The 25,399-nt window shown below is 39.5% G+C and overlaps 1 protein-coding gene across 1 annotated transcript; it reads right to left on the reverse strand.

Moving 5' to 3' along the window:
- Nucleotides 1-1,655: 1,655 nt before the first annotated feature.
- LOC137261447 (uncharacterized) lies at nt 1,656-13,805 on the reverse strand. Its single transcript, XM_067799196.1, has 12 exons — nt 13,725-13,805; nt 9,156-9,255; nt 8,436-8,551; nt 8,091-8,166; nt 7,533-7,654; nt 6,277-6,349; nt 5,470-5,591; nt 4,791-4,863; nt 4,098-4,228; nt 3,608-3,680; nt 2,849-2,970; nt 1,656-2,357 (listed from the first exon to the last, which is right to left on the reverse strand). Exons 1-12 carry the CDS (start codon nt 13,756-13,758, stop codon nt 2,281-2,283), a joined length of 1,119 nt encoding a protein of 372 aa, XP_067655297.1. The 5' UTR covers nt 13,759-13,805; the 3' UTR covers nt 1,656-2,280.
- Between the last annotated feature and the right edge of the window lie 11,594 nt (nt 13,806-25,399).

A 25,399-nucleotide genomic window follows, 5' to 3' on the forward strand; every position in this document is an offset into this window, starting at 1 on the left:
GTTCATCTGTGTAAGGTTTGCAGCTGGTTCCCCTAAGTTTGTGGAGACTTCATCTTCGATGTGACCATATGTATGTATGTGACACATAGTGAGTGCTTTGAGTGAGTCTACACTTTTGATGGGTAATATTCCGGTTTTAGGTGTCTTCGACGATGTCAGACAAGAACGTAATTTTTATGTTAAATATCATTTAAAGTTTTGATTTTGCTAACCTTGAGTGATAAAGATATATTCATTAATTTCGCACCAAAATATCATGTGTTTCATACAAAAAGAGCGTTGATGATATCACATAGGCGAAACTGTAGCCGCTTGCCACATCCGGGTATTATGCATGTGTTTTCGACGATGAGCCATACATTCCCTGCGCAAAACAAAAGAGCGTTTTGATCACGTGGCCTCCTGTTTAATACATAACCTATCAACAGCAGGCGACTGATCTTGCTAAATTTCGCTCGCTATTTTCTGTTAAACATGCAGTTGATTTTGCATCTGAAGAGCATCAGTTACCAATCCTCCAAATTCATGTGTGAGTGAGTGAGTGAGTGAATGAGTGAGTGAGTTGGGGTTTTACGTGGCTTAAAGCAACATTCATCAATATTCATAATTAATGAATAAGTTTCACTAACAGAAGATAACAGAAATTGCGTGCAAGAAGGGACATTATTATACTTGAACTTAATGTTTCACAGAGCCAGTCCTCAAGGGTTGTTACAAAGATGTCTCTGGTCATCACGATCTGCCCTTTGAAACGATAGATCGCTGGACGTCTATGACGATAGAGCATTGCTCCAAAAGATAAATAAACACGCAATAAAATCCATTGCAACATTGCAATCGCATGCAATACACAACCATCCAAAGTTTAGACTAAGTTGCGCACGTTTGTAAATACATGTAGACTTGCTGTCTCCTTCTTTGTGGCTGTTTGAGTAATCAGGGTTTGTAAACTAGGGTAACGTCCCTTTGATAAGTTACTCCTGGGATGAACCAAGGAATAGCGGAAGACATTCTGTCTTTTTGGCTGTGAGATAGTGACGCTGTTGTAAAAATGACAAGTTTCAGTCGAAAATATAGTTCCTGTTGACAGTGTCAACTGACCCATCACACTGAGGCATGTATAATAACGCACATGGTCAAATAATGTTTAGATAACGCCAGTAATAGATCAACATACTTATTTTGATAATATGATCATTGGTAGACGAGCATTGTAAAGAGCTTTTCATTTTCAAGTGTTTGAGGATGGTAAATATCATACCCGGGGAATAAATATACTGAACAGCGGAAGAAAAGCAACTGTCAAGTTTATAAATAAATAAACCTAAACAGTATTGCTTAGTTTCATGAGATTTCATTTTTCTTCGAAACTTGAGTCTCTTTTGCTGTTCAGTATACCATGTATTTATGAAATGTTTAATCCAAATACAGAATATTTACCTTATTAAACTAAACTCGTGTCTTCACGCGAAGTTGCTCTGGTTGAGAGAACACAGAAGCTATATGTGTCAGTAGCTAATGTTCAAAAGGACTATGGTCAAGGCTGGTAGGTATAGCACCACAAAGAAGCGAGGTTCATTAGCTTCTTTTGAGAAATATTTAGTACCGATTGTGATAAGCATGTAATGGCGAATAATAATAATAAACACGAAGTGATCGTGAACTGTACTGTTTATATCTGTGGAAAAACCAACATGTACTGTCAGTAACTCAACACGTCATTAAGGCACAGAACACGTGAATTGAAGCTTGCAAATAACCAGCAATAAAAAAGTGCCAAATATTAGCGAAGGTAAAACACCCTTAAACGGGGAACTCTTGAGTTTGGGTTAAACACCAATACAGTTAGCTGGAATTACATCAAGACCACACATTGTCTGTCAGTGGTAACGTCAGCGGCGTTCCACGTCATACACGGTAGTCAGGCTCTCACATATTGGCGGTTTTGACTATACGTTGGAGAAGAGGTTACTTGCAAGGATCAACTCGTCTGACAATGACAATTTCAACATACATAAATATACAAACTGTATCAAAATAGGGTTAACTTGAAGGCTTCACACCATGTGCTCACTTCACGGTCTTACGTCACGAACTCCTATCATTTGCTCGCTTCGAGTGCTTGTGTGCAGGTGTTTCATCAGATGGAGAAATGTAGTCCAGACCGTGAAGTAATAAATGGTGGTTAGTGCCCATATAAAGCACGCAACACACTTTGTAGCAGACACAGAGAGTTAATACGACAGCACGCTAACAGACAAATGTGGACGGACTTCAGGTTTAAAGCAACATGCTTGCAAGAACTGACACGAACAAAGACGTCATGGCGATGGCCACGTGTGTAGCATCACTACCACCTGAAAAAAAGAAAGTATCATTGGTCACACTAACGAGTGAGCAACTTAATTTGTTAAAAAGGATTGGTGAAATGTGATTCACATCCCTGATGTGTCCTGCTCGGGGTCGTAGGTAGACCAGGGGAGCAGGGGGCAGCTGCCCTCAGAAAGTCGTTTTCAAGATTATTTTACATGAATCAAGGCATTCACAAAAAAACTCTTTTAACGCTGATAACGCTTTTAACTCTTTTGCCCCTCTGATTAAGAAAAATTAACTACAGCCTGCTCAGACACTCACGATCTTCTGGAAACATTGCGTCAGGTTTTACTCCTTCACTCACTACTCATGGAAAATAATGCATTCGATGTCTTGGTTTTAAAATCCTATTCCTCCAAGGGAGGCAAACAATGCACAGCGACAACACCTATGCATCCAATAAAGGTACTTCACAGTAAAATTATCAAATTGCATAGTTGGACGGTTGTGATGTGATATTCACAGATATACTTACAAGTGTTGGCTGTTATTTTGGTGTTGGTGTCGGTGAGGAGGGCGGACTGTGTAACAGCAGTACAGCCGGCCTCCGTGGTGGTGGTGATCGCAGAAAGACACGTCCTCAATCCGGTCAGCACACTACCGATTATAGATGATCATATCACACTAACAGTCCACAAGATTCGAACTAGTGAACAGACACCGGCAGAATACAAGGGGTCAAGCACCCAACCTTCGTTTTCAACGAAAAAAGTATTCAGACGAGCAAAAACAGCATTTTGCGTCATACCGATGGGAATATATATTTGAGTTGACACTGTCACCCACGAAAAATAATATATACTTGTAGGCTGTCAGATAAGGTTGAAACATAAATAGCCTCCAAATAAAACCCAGACGAGACATATGAGAATGCATTGTAAGACTCCCTACTGATCAGACGGAATGGTGTGAAAGATAACGATGGTTCCGGTTTGTTGTGGGCCGTACAAGCTTCACGTACTGTATATGTCTGTGTCTCTGATATACGTTGCCTTGCCAACACTTGGACACGGCATGTTTGTTTCTTTGTTGTTTCATGCCGCATTCAGCAAAAGTAAAGCTCTATGGCGGCGTTCATCGATGGCATGTGTCAACCAAGTCAACGAGTCTGACCACCTGATCCCGTTACTCGCCTCGTACAACAAGCATAGTTTACTGAAGACCAGTTCTAACCTGGATCTTCACGGGTTTGACACGTACTGCACTTCAAGAAAAGAACACTGCGCTCACTCACTTGCAGAATTTGGCATCGCTGCCTGCGTCACCCTTGGCGGCGTTGATCTCGCACTGACATGACGCTGTGACAGCTGGAAACATTTAATAGGGAGTTGAAATCTTCAGGTGCAGATAAAGAATTTCATGGAGGGTCACATATTCACAACAATTACGACATCGGAGTCTGATTATTATCAGTTCAAATATATTGTGTGCACAATACAAGTATAACAAAACGTTTTGCTGATTTGATTCGAATTCGAATCCAGAGTTAATGAGTAAATTAGCTCCAGCATCACTTTAAGCAGTTTTACTGCGACGTCGGTAATACTGCTTGAACTGATGCAGATCTCTGGTGAGACACCGGAAACATACGAGCATGGTACTCGTCGAACCCAGGATCATACAGTTTTAGCCCACCTTATGCACACAGATCCACACGGGGATGTGAGTCTGACGTATTGCATTAATGACAAGACTTGACCCTCTCAGTTAAACCCAGTACCTACCAGGACAGTCAGCGGTGGGCAAAGCTGCACGAGCATTCTCGGCAGCGGTGGCGACGGCCATTTTCGTAGTTGTGCCGTCACAGCCTTTTGCTTTCGAGGTTCTCAGACAGTTCAGCTCATCCTTATAGGCACTGAAATGATACACAAACACAACATACAAATCTGGATATTTGGCGGTCGAAAACAAAACACGCCTTGGAACAAATTGTTGAGTTTCACTAGAATATGTACCACGGCTCTGTATATCATTGAAGGTCTGGATTAGGGCCCAGGTATCAAGTTCATAATGCATATTCGACACAGACAATAAAGGAATCAGGCTTGCAGGCTTGGTTGATGCATGTCATCATATCATAAATGTACAGGTCGATGACAGTAGGGCCAATAACGGGATATCTACATATTTTTTTATGAGTTACCCCCATCACAGCACAGTGACAGTGACTATATTCCCGTCACAGCACAGTTACAGTTGCAGTATTCCAGTTACAGGAAAGGGAAGTAGATCAAAGAAGGCATGCGGTTGACTTCTTTTTTCTATTTTCTGTTCTGTTCACCATCGAAATATTTGGCCTTGTTTTAATATAATTGTTTTATTGTAAATTTTATAAAAACACATCCACAGAACAACGTTTAAATCCGTTATCATGATGGGGCGGAGTTAGTCAAAGATGTATGAACTGACAAACTCACGTGCAACTCTCTGCGTCATTTGACTTGGTGGCAGCATCGAATGTTCTCTGACAAATACACGTGTCGTCAAATGCTGTGGAGCAAAGAGGACACTCATGTAAAAAACGATTTAAAAATTGTGCTAACAGTCCCAACACTTAACCTGCTGAACCGGCATAGACTACAATTCTGAATGTATATTATTTGGACAGTAACAGACAAGTCCATTTTAACTGAGAAGGAGCTCCAGGGAGAGCTATGACTGCAGAGAAGGCTTGGTCGTAGACAAAATAATGTGGTTCAGGGACTGTGAGACAAACTAGAACCGATACAACACACTACAGCGTGGATTTCAGCGATAGACAGGCCACCAGTCATCTACTTCTTGACATAAATCTTTGTTTCATCCGAGTCCGATGGCGTGGATGGTTGCATAAGATATCATGGTGTCATATTTAATGTTTAACAAGCCGCCGTGATGTCGATTGAATATTGCCTACTGTGACGTTACAAGACGATCCCTGCTGAATCCTAGTTGACTGCAGCACAATTATGGCGGAAAGGTGAGCCTGCACCCCAAATGCTCTTAATATAACTTGTTTATCAGAGAGTCGCATGTCCTTAAAAAGCAATGTTTTGCGAGTCCCTAAACATTGCCTTGAAGAACTTAGATACTGTTGAAGTGGATGTCAGTAGCTACCGCATGAGGTCGTTCCGGTCACAGATGCTGCTGCAGTTGTCTGCAGGGTTGCGATAGTGGTCCCACTGACACATGGAGCAGTGCTCAGTGAGTACACGCAGGCATACTGGGCCTTGTAAGCTCTGGAAGACAAACGTAGTAAATGGACACACACAAACAGATAAATGCATCGTGAATGGACATCATACAAATGCAAATTGCCAACAGAAACATTTCCACAGTAAAACGGGTGTTTGAGTAGGCATGTTCAATTTCACAATCCCAAATTTCAGTTTCACACTTTACACCATTCACTGTGGGATGTAGATGGTCGTACCCTGTTATTGTACGCTATTCCAAATTTACCTCTATACTCTGAAATATATTAGTCCAAGAATTTACGTATACGCACTTGCATATATTCCTCCAAGAATCTTGGTATATTCCCCCAAGACATTACCTATATACACTGGTACATATTCGTGTAAGAATTTACCGATAAACACCGGTACGTATTCCTCTAAGAACATACCATGTAAAATAGGCAGTGACTATCATTGTTCAAGACTTGTTTTAGTAGATTGTGCGAATCATCACAGAAAGTTAGATAATATCGGACTAAGGTGTCAATCCGCATCGTGTTGGATGAAGAGGCTAATCACTGCAAAATCATACAATTAATATTGCTACATCTGCCTGACTTGATGCACCATACTTACCAAAACCTCTGATCTTGCGCATTCAAGGTCGCATTAATGCGAGATAATCTGGCAGGTTAAGCCCGCTCTGTCACCCGCTTAAAAATGCATTTTTAGTTCGAATACTCACGTGCATTTGTTGGCATCAGAGGACAAATCGGCTTTGGCAGCGTCGATCTCACATTGACAGGCGGTGGTCACAACTGGTAATATGTAAAAAGTAGAAACATATGCAGAACATCATCTTGGAGGATGCATCTCAGTATCATACATGCAGATACATACAAGTGTGTGCGAATGAGCGTATGCGCGTGTTTGTGTGCACCCACTATATTTCCTCTTCTGTCATATATATCAGCTGAGACCTGACATTGTTTATGGGTAGCTGCGATCTTACTGTAAGAAGAAATGACCCTTTCAACGTGAAACACAGCAGTGATCGAGTTAGATTCTGACTTTATTCGAGGTACTTGAGTATGAAGAGGAAACAGCCTGTCAACACCCGATAGAGTGCTGCACCTCGGAAGCGGACGGCTGTGCCTACAAACCATGGGACATGATCACAGTACCATGAAATTCGCTCTCTTAAACATAACAGCATGTTTGGCTGTTTTTACTCAAGTGAACGAAACTTTGCATGACATTGTGTTTGTGACGTGAAACACCGGTGAAGCCGTATACGCTCACCGCTGAATATTTGATGACATGGTCATAGAAAGGATTTCTGACGCTTGTAATTTAAATGCGTGAGTGAGTTTAGCTATGCGCTGGTCAAGCCCTATTCCAGCAATATGACGGCGGAAGACACCAGAAATGGACTTCACACATTGTACCCCACCCTAGATATCTCCAGGGTATACGGTCCGATAACTCTCCACTATACCACTGGATGCATCTACGGCTCAGCCCGATAAATTTATTACCTCCCTTGGCAAGCTTTTTATCCAATCAGGTGTCTATGCAGGAAATCATACAGACACACTGACAGGTCCGAATCTTTCAAACATATATGAAAGAACGCCTACCTCTTTCAGAGTACCTCTGCATCATTTTACTGCCAAGGGTTTAATCGGTTAGATAATTTTACAAAAGCGAAAGTGAGTTGTAATCGGTTCATCTTCCTAGTGTGGACACCTGATTGGATAAAAGCAGGCCAAGGGAGGTAATAAATTCATCGGAGAGTGCTGTAGATGCATTCGGGGTATAGTGGAGATTTATCGGAACGTATACCCTGGAGATATCGAGGATGCTGGACCCTTGCGTAGAATCGAAGCCAGGACTTCTGGGTGACGAGCGAACGCCTTAACCACTGGGCTACCACACTACCCCGCTTGTATTTATGTCATCATATAGTAGAAGTACATGTAGATCGACATGGGTACTCACCACAGTCTGTTGTGAGAGCCGCGATCCTTGCTTCAACTCCGGTAGCGAGAGCCATTCTTCCAGACCCGTCACAGGCCGGGTTAGTCTTCCCCTTCAGACAGACGATGTACGCCTGGGCGGCACTACAGAAATACATCACATTTAACACTTACGGACACCCTGTATTCAAAACTTACTGTATTTCCTCTAATAAGCGCCCAGGCGTTCACGTTTTTCAACGGTTTCCAGTTCCGGCGCTTATTTGAGTTTTGCCTTTGCTGAGTGTAATTACCGCAACTGTTAGTGAGGTGCTTTAACCCTGGTGCTTTTTAGAGGAAATACCGTATATTCAAATATATCTACATGAAGACGTCGTTACAGAAACCATGGCAGTGACGGCAGACAGACACAGATTATGCACTAGTTCAAGTGGAGAATCTGTGTATCCACTGGAGATTTTGTTCACCTTCCGGAACATTTAGAGAAGTGGATCATTCGTGTCAAGGAATCAAATTATTCTAACCGGTATTCCCACAGGTGGGGTGATCACTTCGATTTTATACAACAATAGTTTATTACGTGCAAATTGCAGCTGCATTGGCGCTCTGATCAGTTCCCCAGAAGTCCCTCTGACAGAGGCAGGTGTCCGTGAACGCTGAATAAATATAGAACAATGGTTAAACAAGTGCACTTCACGCTCACATAGTGATAGTGAGAAGCTTCTAAAAGTGTATCAGTCATATGCGAATGCGTGAGCTAGAGTAAAGACCGAAATATTGATTCAGAACTATTCTGGTATACCTTAAGACATATATAAATAAATTTGTTATATATAACAAATATAATATTGTTCTCTCCCAACGTCTACAACGTTAAGTTCGTTCGTGTTTGTAATATTCAGTTGTAATTTATGTGTCTACGTACAGCAAGAAGCGGTGGTGTAGTCAGTGCCGATCGCAGCAGCATCAGCAGTGGCAGGTGGACATCCGGCGTCGCCCTTAGCGGACGTCTCCAGACAGGTGAGATACTCTTGCAGGGCACTAAACACAAACATTATGATAAGCATACAAACACACAAAATATAAAACGACGAGCAAGAATACACAAACATGACTAAACAAGCTGGAGAGAGGGAGACACAGAAAAAGGTAGTCCCATGCTTCAAACATACCGAATGCACAAATTCAAATGACCTCTTGAAATTTCGGAGAAGATGTAACTATGAGCATAGATATGTCCCAAAAGCCTTCCTGTAACTTCTGCGCAAGTGTACAAAACAGGATTTATTTTAAAATGAATAGAAAATAACGTTCATTTCAAGGAACAGATCTATTTAATGTCGCAAAAAAATTGTGAAAGCTTTGATTTTTCAGAGATTCATACCAGAACCTATACGAATCACACGGGTCTTCCCGGTAGATTACCGTCTCGCAGTCCTACACTTCCAAGACAGATACTGTCAAATCCATATCAGACAGGTCAAACTAAACCACAAGAAATGTCAAACATAAACACCGGGTGGTTTGCTCCTCCACTCGACCAGTGGAAGTAACTTCCGGTACAGTTCTTTGAGCCACCTGCTACTGGCGTCCATACACTGAACCGATATGACTACTGATGGTGCTGTCTGATGCTCTCACTTACGTGCACTTCTGTGCATCGGTAGCACCTCCAGCATCCCTAGCCGCCTCATACGTGGTCTTGCATGCCGTGCACGTTGTAGCCGAAGTACTGGGGCAGTAGGCTGAAGGGAAACAGAAAGCAACGATGTTTGTCAGATATTCTTTGGGCACGTGACGGCAGTAAGCGTGAGCGAGTATGGTTTTACGCCGCCTTTAGCAATATTCGAGCAATATCGCGGCGGGGGATACCAGAAATGGGCTTCACACATTGTACCCATGCGGGAAATCAAACTTGGGTCCTCGGTGTGACGACCAAACGCTTTAACCACCTGGCTTCCCCCCCCCCCCCCCCCCCCCCCCCCACCTCCTGATGGCAGCATGAAGATATCTTAGTCGGGACCGGACAATCAAGTGATCATAAGCAGGAGGACAAGCTATCGATCGAATCGTCATCTGCGACACTGACCACCCTGCCGTTCAGTCAGCTCGTATGACAAGCACATGCTTCTGGGGGCTTAACTAAAGGATCTCGGAATCCTGGGCCACGGATCATCAAAGACTGTAAACCACGACTAGATATATATACTATATAATAATTACAATTATATGTTAATTATCGTCTCCAATTCTGGCGGTAAACACGTTCTCTGCCGAGATCGCCACATCATCGGAACGCGTGCTGTATTCTTTAAATTTGCAGATCGTCGTATTTTTATGCAGTTTCTATGCATTCAATTCCACATCGTTGTGTTTGTATGCACATTCGCCTCTTAATGTGTACATTTCTATGCTTTTCCTCGCAATTCGGTTTTGTCTATGGTAGGCCTGTGACCGGCAACTAGGAAGTGGCCCAAGTCTGCGAATGATCAAATTTCTGCAATGTAACGAATAATGTTGTGTTTTTACCCCAACTTGGACAAATCATAACTTTTTCCCGCCCTTTCCGACAGGATTCCTCTTCCTTACACTTCATAACGTTACTTCCTCGTTATACCGCGAGAATAGGAGATGCCTAATTAAGTCAGTGGCAGACGACCATGTTTGTCACCGAGCTAAACAGTGGTAATGCACCTGACGGATCAAGCAGTTGATAGAGAAGGCTTTTTCGTGAACATGCCACAAAAACAGATACAATTAACTGGCGCACGTTTCTTTCTAAATTTGTAATTTGTAACAATGGTACTGTAAGGTATTACACGGTCTTCTGTTACCAGTCGATGGTGTGTTTTTGTGTTATCATATAGCCTACTTTCACCTCTTTCACATTCAGTCACCTGTGACGGTCCAGGTTAGAACAGGTCTTCAGCAACCCATGCTTGCTGTAACAGGCGACTGTGATTGTTGTAAGAGGCGACCAACGGGATCGGGTGGTCAGGCTCGCTGACTTAGCTGACATATGTCATCGGTTCCCAATTGCACAGATCGATGCTCATGCTATAGATCACGGGATTCTCTGGTCCATTCTTGGTTATTTACAGACCGACGTTACATACAGTCCGTTTGAGTCAGAAACGAATGAATTGCACATTTTATCATTTTACAAAATTGCCACACAAATATAAATAGTACACGTTTATCAATTACTAATACCCAACAGCTTTCTTATACTTGACTCCACCCTAAAAGTTGTATTGAGAAACTATCATCATTGCAAACGCAAAGTTGTTTTCTGTCGCGGCGGGGGGAAACCGCAGAAACGGAACAGCCAGTCATGGCGGGGGACGTCTCAAAATCTTTTCCGGGAGACCTGTCGGTTCCTCGTCTGTCGTAGTATCATAGTCACGACTTAAAGGAACGACAACTTGTGCCACAGTTGCCTATTGTAAGCCACCCCGAGACCTGTAAGCTTGTTCAATGACGTTAGCTACCTTGTTGACACAGTTTTGCCAAGTTTCAGTCGTGATTTTGTTCAGGGATTGCTTAACCAAAACCCCTACGTCATCTAAAACTTGTGTTTGATCTGGCAACATCTCCTTTAACAATACTCCATATCATTTCAATGGGGTCAAGGTCAAGGTGATAGGGTGGAAGTCGCAGAATATTGTGACCCTTACTTCTTATGTAACTGTCAACTTTGTAGAAAAGTTCACGTTTGTGGGTTTTGTGATGTCATATAACTGAGGCTTCGTTGCGTTTGGAAGCCGTGCGATCTGAAATTTTTCGAGTCATAATGTAATATCACCTTTTCGACTGTTCGATGTGGGGTTCCTGCACGCTGTGGTATGGGGCATTGCCTATTACGATACAAGGCCTCTCTGGTAGAGCTGGTACCAATTTATTTTTAACCCAAGCGAGGAAAACCGCACCCCTCATCTCGGAATGGCAGTCTCTGTTATCTGTGGACTTTTGCCCTGAATACTAAGTCCCAGCCTGGGAGAAAGCTCTTGCTGGAGCAACCAGCATGGAGAATGATTAGTCTCTCTCCTTTCCCTAGTGACAGCTTTCTACGTGACCCCTTATGACCCTCATCAGGTACCCACTGACTGTTGGCAGTGTGCGAGGCATTGACCCAGGTCTTGTCCAAGTACACTGGCTCGAACCCTTCCTTGCGCTTCTTCTTTATTACCCTGAGAAAATTATTGCTCAAGCGAACGATATCAGGGCGTTCAAAGAGTACTGACCTATTTTCTTCCGAAATTTTCTTATGACGATACCCGAAAAATTGTAAGAGTCGCCAGAGTGTGTGCTTTGGTACTCTGTGGTTTTCTTCTTGATTCAAACGCTTCTTTGAATTTTTCAGCGACATGTATTTGCTTTCAGAACAGAGCTTGTTGATAGACTGCCTTACAAGGTTCCTTTGAAAGTTGCCTATAAGTTTTTGTTTTTTTTATTTTGACACAACTCCTACCTGCTTCGCATCACCCTCACAACGTTTGTGTTCCAAAACATTTGCCAGTACCCTTGCTCATACTCCTCAAGCTTTTGATGCCGGCTTACGGAATTTATTAATGGCATAATGGTTTGCCCCTTTCGGCTTCAGCACGGAAAAAATCGGACTGTAGCTGGAATATTGCTGAGTACGGCGTAAACAATTTCAAGATTTTCGATAAATTATTTGAACAATTTACAACACATCATTTTACCCGAAATGCAAAAATAAAATGAAAATAAAAACAGTCAAAGTTAGCGCACATCTCAGACATGCGTAAATCACATTCAGAGTGATACAAAATCGGTGTGCTGTATATATCGGCTGCCTTTGAGAAGGTATTCAACGATTTCAACTGAAGTTTTGTTCTTAATTTTAGATGGTAGTAACTTAGTTTAGTTTGTAAATCATTTAGAAATATTCACTGTGCGTTATTGAGCGATGCAATTATAAGACTCTTTGTTTAAAAAAAATATTTTGACATCATTGACATTTTGCTTTTGTTAACTCGCGAGTTTGGGAATCAGCTCGCTTGGCAGCTAGGAGGTGTAACTATACCAACCCACACACAACACGAGAACCTGAGTGAATAAACAAGGAGTTTATTACGCCTGTCACAGGATGATTTGTGACTGTGGTCGTCCTTGTTTTATACCGTTTCCCAGTTGTCATAGCTAATCGGGTTTACTGATAATATTGCTGATAAGTTGTTGTATGTGAATCCTATTGCCTAATTCGACTACCGATAATGTGCCTACTGCGAAGTTAAGTTACTCTATCTGTCAGAATTACATAAGGATGTTCATAACTTATTTGACGACAACGGCGTTGACAAGCGAAAGACATGATGCATCTATTGACACATACAAGACATTGGTCTTGGTCATTCGTTATCAGTGTGACCACGAGTGAAGTACACGAAAAATTGGATTAGCCTATCTCTATCTGTTGACACTTACAAGATATTGATTTTCGTCATCAGTGTGACCCTTGGCAGATTGAAGATGTGGAACGTGTAGCATTCCGATATTTAGTAATCTTTATAAAATATTGTTCATTTCCACCATGTTAATACTTTTATTAAAAAGGCGCTCAATTGACATCGGGCGCGTCGAAATTACGAGTAAGGTAAATAATTGGTAATATGAAAATACGATCATTTTCGATATAAGAACAGGTCAGTGTTTGTCAAGAGGGAGGAGTGTCAGAAGGCATCGAGACGGCACAGCACAGACTAAGGATTTAACTAATCCCTCGTGACAAATACTAAACTGTCAGTATTTCAAGGATATTTCAAAACAGCCTTTTAGTATTTAGGACAGAAGTACTGCAAAAACCTCACAGAGTTGGTTTGATGTTCGATTATGATCAGCGTTTCATTGATTATTTTATGTTTATTTGTTTTTGAGTTGCAATTCATCAGTCCGCTTTTGAGCCAAACGGACTATATGAATTCGTGAACACATTTACTGTGGGGAAACCCTGCGGATAATAGCATGGTGGTAGCAAACAAAGAACGCCGATACTGGTGAACTGAGTTTCTAACCCAAGAGCATCGAATGCAATAGTCCAGCCAACAGATGCTCAAACAAAGGTTTTTCCTCATATACTTTGCTTTAAGCGCTTAATTCAAATATGTGACTGGCTGTTCCTGGTGTATCAAAATGCTTGCTTAAAACCTAGCCATGTTAATTAAAGTATCAGTGAAACCGAACAACTTACCCAGAAGTAAGGAAGCTACGATCAGGGTGAACATGATGGCTGCTGTTGGCGAGACCCCGCTAATACCTGTGGACGGATGGGTACTGTAACACTGAGCATTGCGTATTTCTATATGTAACCCCCGTTCCCATAGCACTGTCCTGTGGGGTCACATGGTCTGAAAATAACAAAGTAATTCAACACAGAGCTTTTTCAATGTGGATGGCGTTTAGGTAATGGAACACATCGGCAGTTGGACGTCTATTGAGTAGGCGTGACAGAAGACATGATTTGACATGCTGGGGGTATCCCAATGCGTGTGCTGAAACAGATGCCATCGAGCCATTAAAGCCATCTGATACGCACCAAACATCGTCGTTGCCCCAACAGAAGGATATTCAGTTGCTTCTAATTATCGGGTGACCGTGAGATCTGGCATCAATCTTTTTCCTGTCATTTTTGCCTGGCTGGGCACGAGAAGTTGAGGGTAACCTTTCTGGGCTGTCCCCTGCAGCGGACAATGGACGTGTTCCAAATTCTATACTCGGACTGAAGAGTAGGCTTTCGGTAAGGGTCGGGGGACTGGGATTTCTTATTTGAAATGTCAGAATACCCAAATCCCAGACCTATCTCCTACCTCTAAGTGTGAAAGGTAAAGTTTAAAAAAATAAAAAATGAGCCTTTGTTTTTAGCATAAAAATGAACTCAGTCTGTTTACATGTACGACATCATATATTAGAATTGTGTACAGTATACGATACCATATATTAGAATTGTGTACAGTATACGATACCATATATTACAATTGTGTACAGTATACGATACCATATATTACAATTGTGTACAGTATACGATACAATATATTAGAATTGTGTACAGTGTACGACATCATATATTAGAATTGTCCACAGTATACAATACCATACATTAGAATTGTGCACAGTATACGATACAAAATATTGGAATTGTGTACAGTATACGATACAAAATATTAGAATTGTGTACAGTGTACGATACCATATATTAGAATTGTGTACAGTGTACGATACCATATATTAGAATTGTGTACAGTATGCGATACAAAATATTAGAATTGTGTACAGTATACGATGCAAAATATTAGAATTGTGTACAGTGTACGACATCATATATTAGAATTGTGCACAGTATACAATACCATACATTAGAATTGTGCACAGTATACGATACAAAATATTGGAATTGTGTACAGTATACGATACAAAATATTAGAATTGTGTACAGTGTACGATACCATATATTAGAATTGTGTACAGTGTACGATACCATATATTAGAATTGTGTACAGTATGCGATACAAAATATTAGAATTGTGTACAGTATACGATACAAAATATTAGAATTGTGTACAGTATACGATACCATATATTAGAATTGTGTACAGTGTACGATACCATATATTAGAATTGTGTACAGTATACGATACCATATATTAGAATTGTGTACAGTATACGATACCATATATTACAATTGTGCACAGTATACGATACCATATATTACAATTGTGTACAGTATACGATACCATATATTAGAATTGTGTACAGTATACGATACCATATATTAGTATTGTGTACAGTATACGATACCATATATTAGTATTGTGTACAGTATACAATGCCATATATTAGAATTGTGTACAGTATACGATACAATATATTAGGATTGTGTACAGTATACGATACCATATATTAGAATTGTGTACAGTATACGATACCATATATTACAATTGTGTACAGTATACGATACCATATATTAGAATTGTGTACAGTATACGATACCATATATTACAATTGTGCACAGTATACGATACCATATATTTGAGGTTTCTTGGGATTATGGAAATCGTTTGTTTTTGTTTTTGTTTTTTGTTGTTGCTTTTTGTTGCTGTTTTTTTTTCATTCTACTTTTTAAAAATCTTATAATCGGATTTAGTCACATTAATACTAGGGCATTTTGAGTCTTCAAATATAGGAGGAGGTTTGTGTCATACTGATTAAAATCTTACAGTAAATATCTTACAGTGTTACAATGAATGAGATGAATAGAGGAAACTCATTTACTACATCACTGAGACAGATGTTGCGCATCAATAATAATTCTTTATCAGTTAAACATGAAAATTCCCACGAAGGCTAGATTGCAGCTTTCGGGTGTAAACCTGTTGATTCAGCTTCATGCATGAAAAGACAAATGAAACATGTTAATCCTGAACCTAGTAAACTTCAAATCAATAAGGCGTGGTGCGACACTGAATATAATGGTAAAGGTTACTAAGGACATTTATAAAACTTGCTTAAAGTACGTTCAACTGTGATATTCAATCGTCAAGATCTGATCGACTGAATAACTCCCTAAACAGCCCGAAACTATTTTGGAAAAATATATCACAAAAGGAATGGTTATGTCAGTTTAAGAATCTATTTTCCAAGGAGGATATTGCTTACGAGACAGTGACAACGATGTGCTCAGTGAGGAGTACAGTGATGGTGATCCAGGCTTCGGCTGGAATCACCTATTGCGGCCTATGACATATTGGATGTTGTATCTCGTTTTAAAGTAAACCTTCTGCAGTTTGTGGTTTTTGTTTTTTCAGAAATGCTTAAACACTCATTACCCGACTTCATGCCCTTATAGGTTAAAATGTTCGATCGAGTATTTGATATAATTCGTCGTCCTTCCGTCTATTATCATCCAAATGAATAAAAATGGAAATGCACAAAATCTTGGCAATTGTCGGGATATTTCGCTGACTAGTTTTCTTAGTAAAGCTTTACATTTATTATCAACCGTGGATTAGCACAATGGCCATACGTGCAAGATGTAACACTGGAATCTCAAGAAGGACAAAGAAAGGACTACCCAGCGTTTGGTCGTATATTGTTTACACAATGCCATTTAGAAAGTGGTCAGATGTAACATATGTTATACTTGGGATTACACTTTCTTTGTTTAAGTACAAATTCTAGTACCTTTTGAGATGTGTCCCATTTGGAACTCGAACCCACCTCCTCAGAGTCATGTACCAAAATCGCCAGCACACAAAGTCAGTCGCTTAATCCGCTCAGCCGCCGCGACGTCATATATTAACTTGTATGCTATCCTTGCATGATTTACGATTGTGTGTAACTTTTGTAGACTCAAAACAGGCGTTTGATTCTATAGTTAACGTAAGAAAGTGAAAATCTGTAAAAAAAATAGGGGTTTGTAAGATAAAATGTATGGTATTATAAGATCGATGCATTCCAATGTAAAACCACGTGTCCGGGGGTTTTAAAAATATATTTTTGGATATTTTAAGTGACATTTTCGATTACCTGTCCGCCAACACCCAGGATGTGTTTAAAGACCTTTAAGTTTTTCCTTTTACATTAACGAATTATATCTAGATATCACAAAGTTTGACAAATATGGTAACCAACTTTCTTCCAAACTGATTGAACTTTTCATGCTATTATTTGCTGATGATGTGATTCTTATGTCCAGTTATGTATGCAGTCTTCAAATTCAACTGTATATAAATATACATTCCGCATATACAAATCAATGGCACTGAATGTGAATCTTGATAAACAACACTGTTATTACCCTTAGAGGCGGACTATGGTGTGCTTGAGTGAAATGTTCTTAACCTGGCGATGAGAGCAAAGAAAGCTCTTTCATATCTTTACTCTGTTGTTATATGCTCCAGGGTGTTCCACCAACCATTTATTTCAAATAATTTGATTCTCAGATACAATGGAGTTTACTACACGTATCTGAAATATGGGGTATTAAAGAGTATTTATTATACCATAAATTACATTTGATTGCTTGTAAAACGTCTCTGAATGTTGTTTTGTCAACGCCAGGTGTCATGGTTTATGATGAATGAGGGAGAATTTCGTTGTACATATTATCTTACTGCCCATGTTTAAATATTTGTGTAATAACTAATATCCCTGAACATCATTTAGCTAAAAGGCCTTAGTTGATAGTTTTGATCTTGATAGTTTTGTAAGAATAATAGGAATCCCATGTTTCACTATTTAGATATAGTTATGGATTGGTTTTATTTGGCTGTCCCAGATAGTTCGCAATGTAAACATATTTATTAGACATTCAGCTATTAGTGAATGATGTAGATATGATTCATATCGTAAATTTAAGTTGTAACTTGCGGCCGAAACTTAAACAGCTAACACACACAAGAGTAATGTCCGCACTCCTTTACCCCTTAATGATTTAGTAATTAGCCATGGAATATATTTACTATTGAAAAAGCAAAAGGTTATGTCCATTCTGTAACACTATTGAAGATGAATACCATTTTATGTTTATGTGTCCTGTATGTGAAAATCTAAAGAAATATTTATGTACCACAAATGCCTTTATCTCTGTGTTATATTACTTCTTTAAATTTACTTTCCTGCAAAGAACCTTTTTAAAAAACAACAGAAAATAGCCCTATTTCTTTTACAAAGAAAAGAATTGGTGATTTAAAAAGTTGATTACATATGGCATGTGCTAGATATATATAACAAATGGAAATTATTTCATTGTAGCACACTAAATTCCAGGGTTAAACTTCTCTTTGTTAAAGTGAAAACGCTGTTAATAATTCTGTTTCAGAAATGCAATATGCTATATATTTATATCTGTAAAAACAATAGCAATAAAAATGGGTACAATATATGGGTGTCGTTTTAATGAAACTGGATATAGATATTACTATATAAAAGTAAACACGCTATATTTCCCAATGTGCTTAAATCTTTTATCTCCTTTGTAGTACATGGTACTGGAACTCAGACATGGCGTTCCAGATTTCGAGGGTATTACTTTGAGGTATTTAATATGAACGTGTTCTTGAAAACTAGTCGACTCTTGTTAGAAAGTCCTGCCATCGTTTACTTGTAAAATCGTGAATCTGGTAGGTGGCTCAAAACCGTCAGCGAGGGGAAGAATATGTTACCTCTGTTGGTGATTGATTTCATTAGGGTTTTCTGTTCCCTATCCTCGGGCATCATCGGAAAACATGCATACCAAACTATTAACTTAAAAAATAGATGTTATGATTTGTTTGACAGCAAACAAATAAATGTTTTCATAATTACCTTATATTATTTAGTACCATCATGAAAAATGTACAATCATCCCGCCATCACATTTATTTTCAACTGTGTGTTTGTACCATATTATCAGAGTATCCCGGCCTGATTTTAATGAAACACTCTTTATTACGATGTCTGTAATACACCAAGTTTGAAATTTAGGGTGACCAGCCTCTACGCACGCAAACTCACTTCAAGGTACGTGACAAAATCTGCTGTCGAGTATTGCGTTATTGCGTCTTGCTTGTCGCGTCATGCAACAGTGGCCATTTTGTCATGATCCACCGAAGAGAGAAACGACTGAGTCGTTTTCAAAAGTAACACAGTCCCTAGGTTGTAGTGGAAGATGTCCTTGTATATGCCCGATCTGACACTGATACCTCCACTGGCAGTCTCGGATGGGTATCGTGTGCAATGGGGCATACAATCAGTATTTGGGAATGTCACGATACTTCTTTCTTACTTAATCCTAGGGATAAAGGAATATGTGTTAAGCGTCAGTTTATGAAGTTATTCCTTAGTTCCCTAACAATATGTCCCTCCAGAGGCGTCTCGGATTACTCAATGGTCGATCAGATACTCCATGTATGTATGTGATGGTAGCAATGAACCCGATGTTTAACCGTTACACTTATATGAACAATCAGTTTCCTGAATCTAATGAGATGACCTGTTTTTACGTGTTGTTCAGGTGAGTGAGTGCCCGAGTGATGCACGATTCTGTACAGACCTGTTTGTACATTTCTGTACATAGTACTCACGAAGTACGCCTACTGTTGTGAGGCCAAAAAAAGTATACACTAGAAAAGTGGATCTGACCAAATAAATAGTAACTTTATAAAAAGATCACTTGGCTGAAACCGATTGCGGGTACACAGAAGACTTAAGATCGAAAACCAAACTATGACTCCCGGATCACCTATATCACCATGCTATGATCATTTGGGTTTGTTTTTGTTTGTTTTTTTGTTGTTGTTTTTTATGTGTTTGTTTCATTTGTTTTGTTTTGTTTGTTTTATTTTGTTCTTTTTTTGTTGTTGTTTTGGGGGGTTTTTTGTTTTTGTTTTTGTTTTTTGTTTTCTTGGGGGGGTTGTTGGGGTTTTTTGTTGTTGTTGTTGTTTGTTTTTTTTGTTTTGTTTTGTTTGTATTTTTTATTTATCATCGTCGTTGTGATTTCCGGGAAATGAGTCAGAAACTTTAAAGCACTTCCTTGTACTGTCGCTATGTTGCTGAACAGGTGGGTCACAAAAATATTGAGGTTTCTTATGTTCACTTTGGACATGACTCTTCAGCCCTCAGTACTGAAAGAATCAGCTGATTGGTAGTTTTGTGGAACAACACAATGTTCAATAAAGACATGAGAAATGGTTATAGAAATGAATTTGCAAATCTGTGCCTCTAACTTGTTACAGGTGTTTATATCCCTGTCAGGAAAGGCACATTTATTGATTTTTATATACGAAAAATATATAAGAACATACAAGTACAATGCAAAGAAAAATGCATATCGTCGATTTTTAATGTTCAGTGAATTTTCAACAAGCTCTGGTGGTGTTCGTTATGTATGTTATACATCGTGGACTCTAGATGATTTCAAAATTGCTTAAGAGACGTAGAAGGTAAAAGTAGAAATGTGCCCTCTCCGGCAGACTAAAGTAAACTCATTTGTAGACAGTTGAATAGAAATGTTGTAAAATTATTACACAAAGGCATGCGGATCACATTACGGATTTCCACCGAAATTGTGTCTTTGGTCGTACAAAGACACTTTGTCACACTGAAACTACACTATACTGTTATTGCAAATTTCTGTAACATCCTCAGTGGCCATGGTATGTGAGGGAAGGAGCAGCGCTGCTCTCTCGTCTAATGAAGCTGAATAGCTTACACTACAAAACATTGTCTTTTACTGAGAACAAAAACTTTTGGATGATAGTGTATTAGTATATTATCGCCTTTTAGTGTTTGTTTACATAAAATGTATATTTTCTGAAATAGGGAATCCCTCCTTGGATCTGATGTAACAAGTTAGTGGTTTTCTGAAATAGTAATGTCATGGAACTCTCCCTTGCGTCTTATGATATGAAATACATATTTTCTGAAACAGTGATAAAAATTCTCTTTTCTTTGTGAAGATATACCACGCGCGCGCACGCACACACACACAAAGAGAGAGAGCGAGAGAACGATTGTCTACACCTTAATACTATTAAAACTTAAAACATTGACGATTTGCATATTTCTACAAATAAATTTTCGGTTTTTTTCAAGCTATCATATTTTGTCAATAAGAAATGATGTTACACACGAAAATTTTTAGAATTCGTAATGCTAGTTTAAACTGACAGTTTTGTTATTTTATTTGAGATAAAGAAAATATTTCTGAGTTGTAAAAACTATTTATACATTTATAAAAACGAAAAACTATGATTTTAGTATATGAAATATCATTGACAATTGGAAATATTACAGACTCACTGACCACATTCCCGCAGCTTTTCCTATGAATGACATTATATCTTTATTGTCTAGTTTTCGATATTGATATACTTACCATCTAAAGTTTAGACTCACTAGTGTAAATGTGGCCACTTGCTTCAGACCACTGTTCTGGAATGAATTTTGCAAAATATTCCATGCTGTTTAAAGGTACGGTTTACACATAAACTGTTGCATTGTAAAACAAACGTCGGAAAGATTATTGTCTTAAGTTTAATAAATTATACAAATCAATGAAAATTGCAGTCCTCTTGACAAACTTTATACTAAACCTTACAAACTCAGCTGTTCACGATATTTGCACATGCTTTTCAGCAATGTGATGCATGATTCTCGTGCAATTATTCTTCATAAGGGTTGAACTAGATCCCCCAAGTTAGTGGAGACAACAATCTTCGATGTAAACAAACAAAATATACACAACACATAGTGACTGCACTACGTGAGTCTAAACTTGTGATGGGAAGTATGCATGGAATTAATATATATCAATAAAATGGTGACAAGGGTAAACAAATGAAATATTGTATGAAATACTGCTTCTTCTACAATAAACATAGGGTTCTCACAAACGTGAATGGAGGTATGGAATATAAGGTGCAAATCAAAACAAACATTTGTACAATATTTCTTCTGTCACAGGTGAGCACTGCCAGAAAGCAGGTATCACAAACAGAAACATTGATGGAATCTGTGCTGTTGTTATTCGGTATAAAACACTTCATGCTTGAACTTTATGTTCTGAGTGCCCACAACTTCTAGTTGGCTGCAGTTATTTCAGAAACAATTTACTTACATCACTCCAAACAGTGACTCATTGTATAGTGTTGATGCACCTGTCAGGCACTTCATGTCTGGTGCGAGTACACATGCCTCCTTATTTACCTTTTTAATATGGTTAATACTAGCTTTGTTGGTGTTAACGCACACTTGTTAGCATGTCCTCAAGTGATTGTAAACAAAATCCGCTTAACGCAATACTTGTATTTGAAACGTTTTATTCATTTATCGCTGACTTCATGGAGGCGCGCCTGACGAGGCTATGTGCAAACTACGTGTAAGCGTCCGAGTCAAGTTTGATACACTTTGTGAAACCTAACAGAAGATACACTCCTGTGTTTTCCATGACGTGTAAACATTCACCCGTGAGAAAAGTACTTGTTTCCATGCTGTCAAACAGGTGGACCTTTTCATATTCGTATGCCAACGTGCTTCTTTGATAAATGCACGTACATTTGATATTAACGAGGTATTTGTCGTACAATAAGTAACTGTCTGTAAACATCAGTAGCTCCCTCTCGGCCACCTCCTCACTGATCAGGCTGTGGAATGAGGACAACAATACAGCGGCTCTATGATCTTACCTAAACGGGTTGTCAACCTGTTCAAATATCTATACTTTGTTCTATGTATCTTTCGGTGGGATACGGTTACAGCGGTTTCGAGCCACACACGACAATACTCCTCTTTGTTTGACGGCGACCTGGCAACAGACCTGGTTACTAGGCAACCAATTTCGGTCAGTTTCAGTAACGGCCAGGGTGGGAACAGGGACTGGGTCACCGGTTAAGGGTTCTACGGCAAACTGTGGAATCTGGCAGACTATTATGTTTTGTGGGGACAGTATTGCAAACTTGGAACTATTGTGCTTTGTGGGGACTGTATTGGAAACTGAGAACTCTTCTCCTTTGAGGGGATGGTATTGGAAACTTGCAAACTATTCTGCTTTGAGGGGATGGTATTGAAAACTGACAAACTATTCTGTTTGAGGAGACTGTTTTTTTACAATTGGCGAAGTATTCTGCTTTGAGGAGTTGGTATTGGAAACGAGCAAACTATTCTGCTTTGAGGAGACAATTTTTAACAAGTGACGAACTATTATGCTTTGAGGAGATGGTGTTGGAAACTGACAAACATTTCTGCTTTGTGGGGATGGTATTGGAAACTGAGAAACTATTCTACTTTGAGGAGATGTGGTATTGGAAACTGAGAAACTATTCTACTTTGAGGAGATGTGGTATTGGAAACTGACAAACTATTCTACTTTGAGGAGATGTGGTATTGGAAACTGACAAACTATTCTACTTTGAGGAGATGTGGTATTGGAAACTGACAAACTATTCTACTTTGAGGGGATGGTATTGGAAACTGACAAACTATTCTACTTTGAGGAGATGTGGTATTGGAAACTGACAAACTATTCTATTTTGAGGGGATGGTATTGGAAACTGATAAACTATTCTACTTTGAGGAGATGTGGTATTGGAAACTGACAAACTATTCTACTTTGAGGGGATGGTATTGGAAACTGACAAACTATTCTACTTTGAGGAGATGTGGTATTGGAAACTGGCAACTTTTCTGTTTTGAGGAGACAATTTTTAACAAGTGACGAACTATTTTGCTTTGAGGAGATGGTACTGAAAACTGAAAAACTATTCTGCTTTCACGAGATGGTGTTTGAAACTGACAAACTATTCTGCTATGGGGAGACAGTTTTTGAAAAGTGACGAACTATTCTGCTTTGAGGAGTTGGTATTGGAAACTGACAAACTTTTCTGCTTTGAGGGGATGGTATTGGAAACTGACAAGGGAATCCCATATCTCCATACCTGTTTCTTTTTATAACTGAAATCTTAGGATGTATGATAAGACAACTTGAAGTTATAAAGGGCATTATAACTGACGATCAAGAATACAAATTGGGTCAATATGCCGTTGACACTGAACTATATCTGGATGGGGAGACAATTTTTGACAAGTGACGAACTATTACACTTTGAGGAGAGGGTGTTGGAAACTGACAAACTATTCTGCTTTGAGGAGTGGGTATTGGAAACAGAACTATTCTGCTTTGTGGCGATAGTACTGGAAAGTGAGAACTATTCTGTTTTGAGGGGATATCACTGGAAACTGGGTACTATTCTGCTTTGAGGGGATAGTATTGGAAACTGGCAACTATTCTGCTTTGTGGAGACAGTATTGGAAACTAACAAACTACTATTCTGCTTTGTGGAAACAAAGAAGCTATGCTGCCCCTAAGTCCCTACTGGAGCGGCAAGTTTAGGAAACTCGGAACCTGTTCTGTCAATGAACCTCTAGTGGACGTTAGCTTGAGACTGACATTCAAGAAGGTGAAAAGAGCAATCGTATCTAAGCCACGAGTTAGTATAGTCCTCAGACTAATCACAAGATCATGAATATCATGAACAATATTACATGTCCCAAAAATTCCACTGCCGCTTAAACACAACAGCAACGAAGGAATTGGATAAACAGATATATAGGATTTCAACTAGTAACAGGAATGCCTTCGCATGTTAACAAAACGCTCAACAGAATGCCTTTCAGGTTTCGGTTGATAGTTACGTACCTACCATTGTGTGGGATGGGGACCAGTGTGAACAGCTTGTAAAATAGCTCCATGATAATGTGTTTATGGCGGGAACTACCGCTTGAGGAAGAGGATATACTCACCTATTCTCGAACACATAGTATTATCACAATTTCATGTGAATCAGTAATACATTTATCATTTATTTGTTTAAAAACCGAGGCCATATTACATAGTCGGTTGACCATATGCAACAGGGACCGGTATTTATCCGTTTTGGTTCATGTTGCCGAACAGGGTGAACTATTTTTATTGACGTTTTAGTGAGTGAGTGAATATGGTTTTACGCCGTTTCCAGGAATATTCCAGCAATATCACGGAGAGGGAAACCAGAAATGGGTTCACACGTTGTACCCATGTGGGGAATCGAACCCGTAACGAGCGCCCCTCAACGTGTTTACTCCATATAACAACAATACAAGACAAGACAAGACAACAGAGACATAAAGATATTTTAGTCCAGTCAGGTCGACTCCTCGGCGTGGCCTTTGGCTAATAAACTTTCAGACATTGTCAGATAGGCGTAGTGGGTTATATTGCACAGTGACTTTAATAAAACACATGTCACAACAACTGCCTTCTGCAAGCATAAAAGGGTGACTCTGCTTATCGTAGGAGGCACGTACCGGGATCGGGTGATCAGGCTCGCTGACTTGGTTGGCACGTGTCATCGG

The sequence above is a fragment of the Haliotis asinina genome, chromosome 14, assembly GCF_037392515.1.
Source record: "Haliotis asinina isolate JCU_RB_2024 chromosome 14, JCU_Hal_asi_v2, whole genome shotgun sequence".
Taxonomy (NCBI): domain Eukaryota; kingdom Metazoa; phylum Mollusca; class Gastropoda; order Lepetellida; family Haliotidae; genus Haliotis; species Haliotis asinina.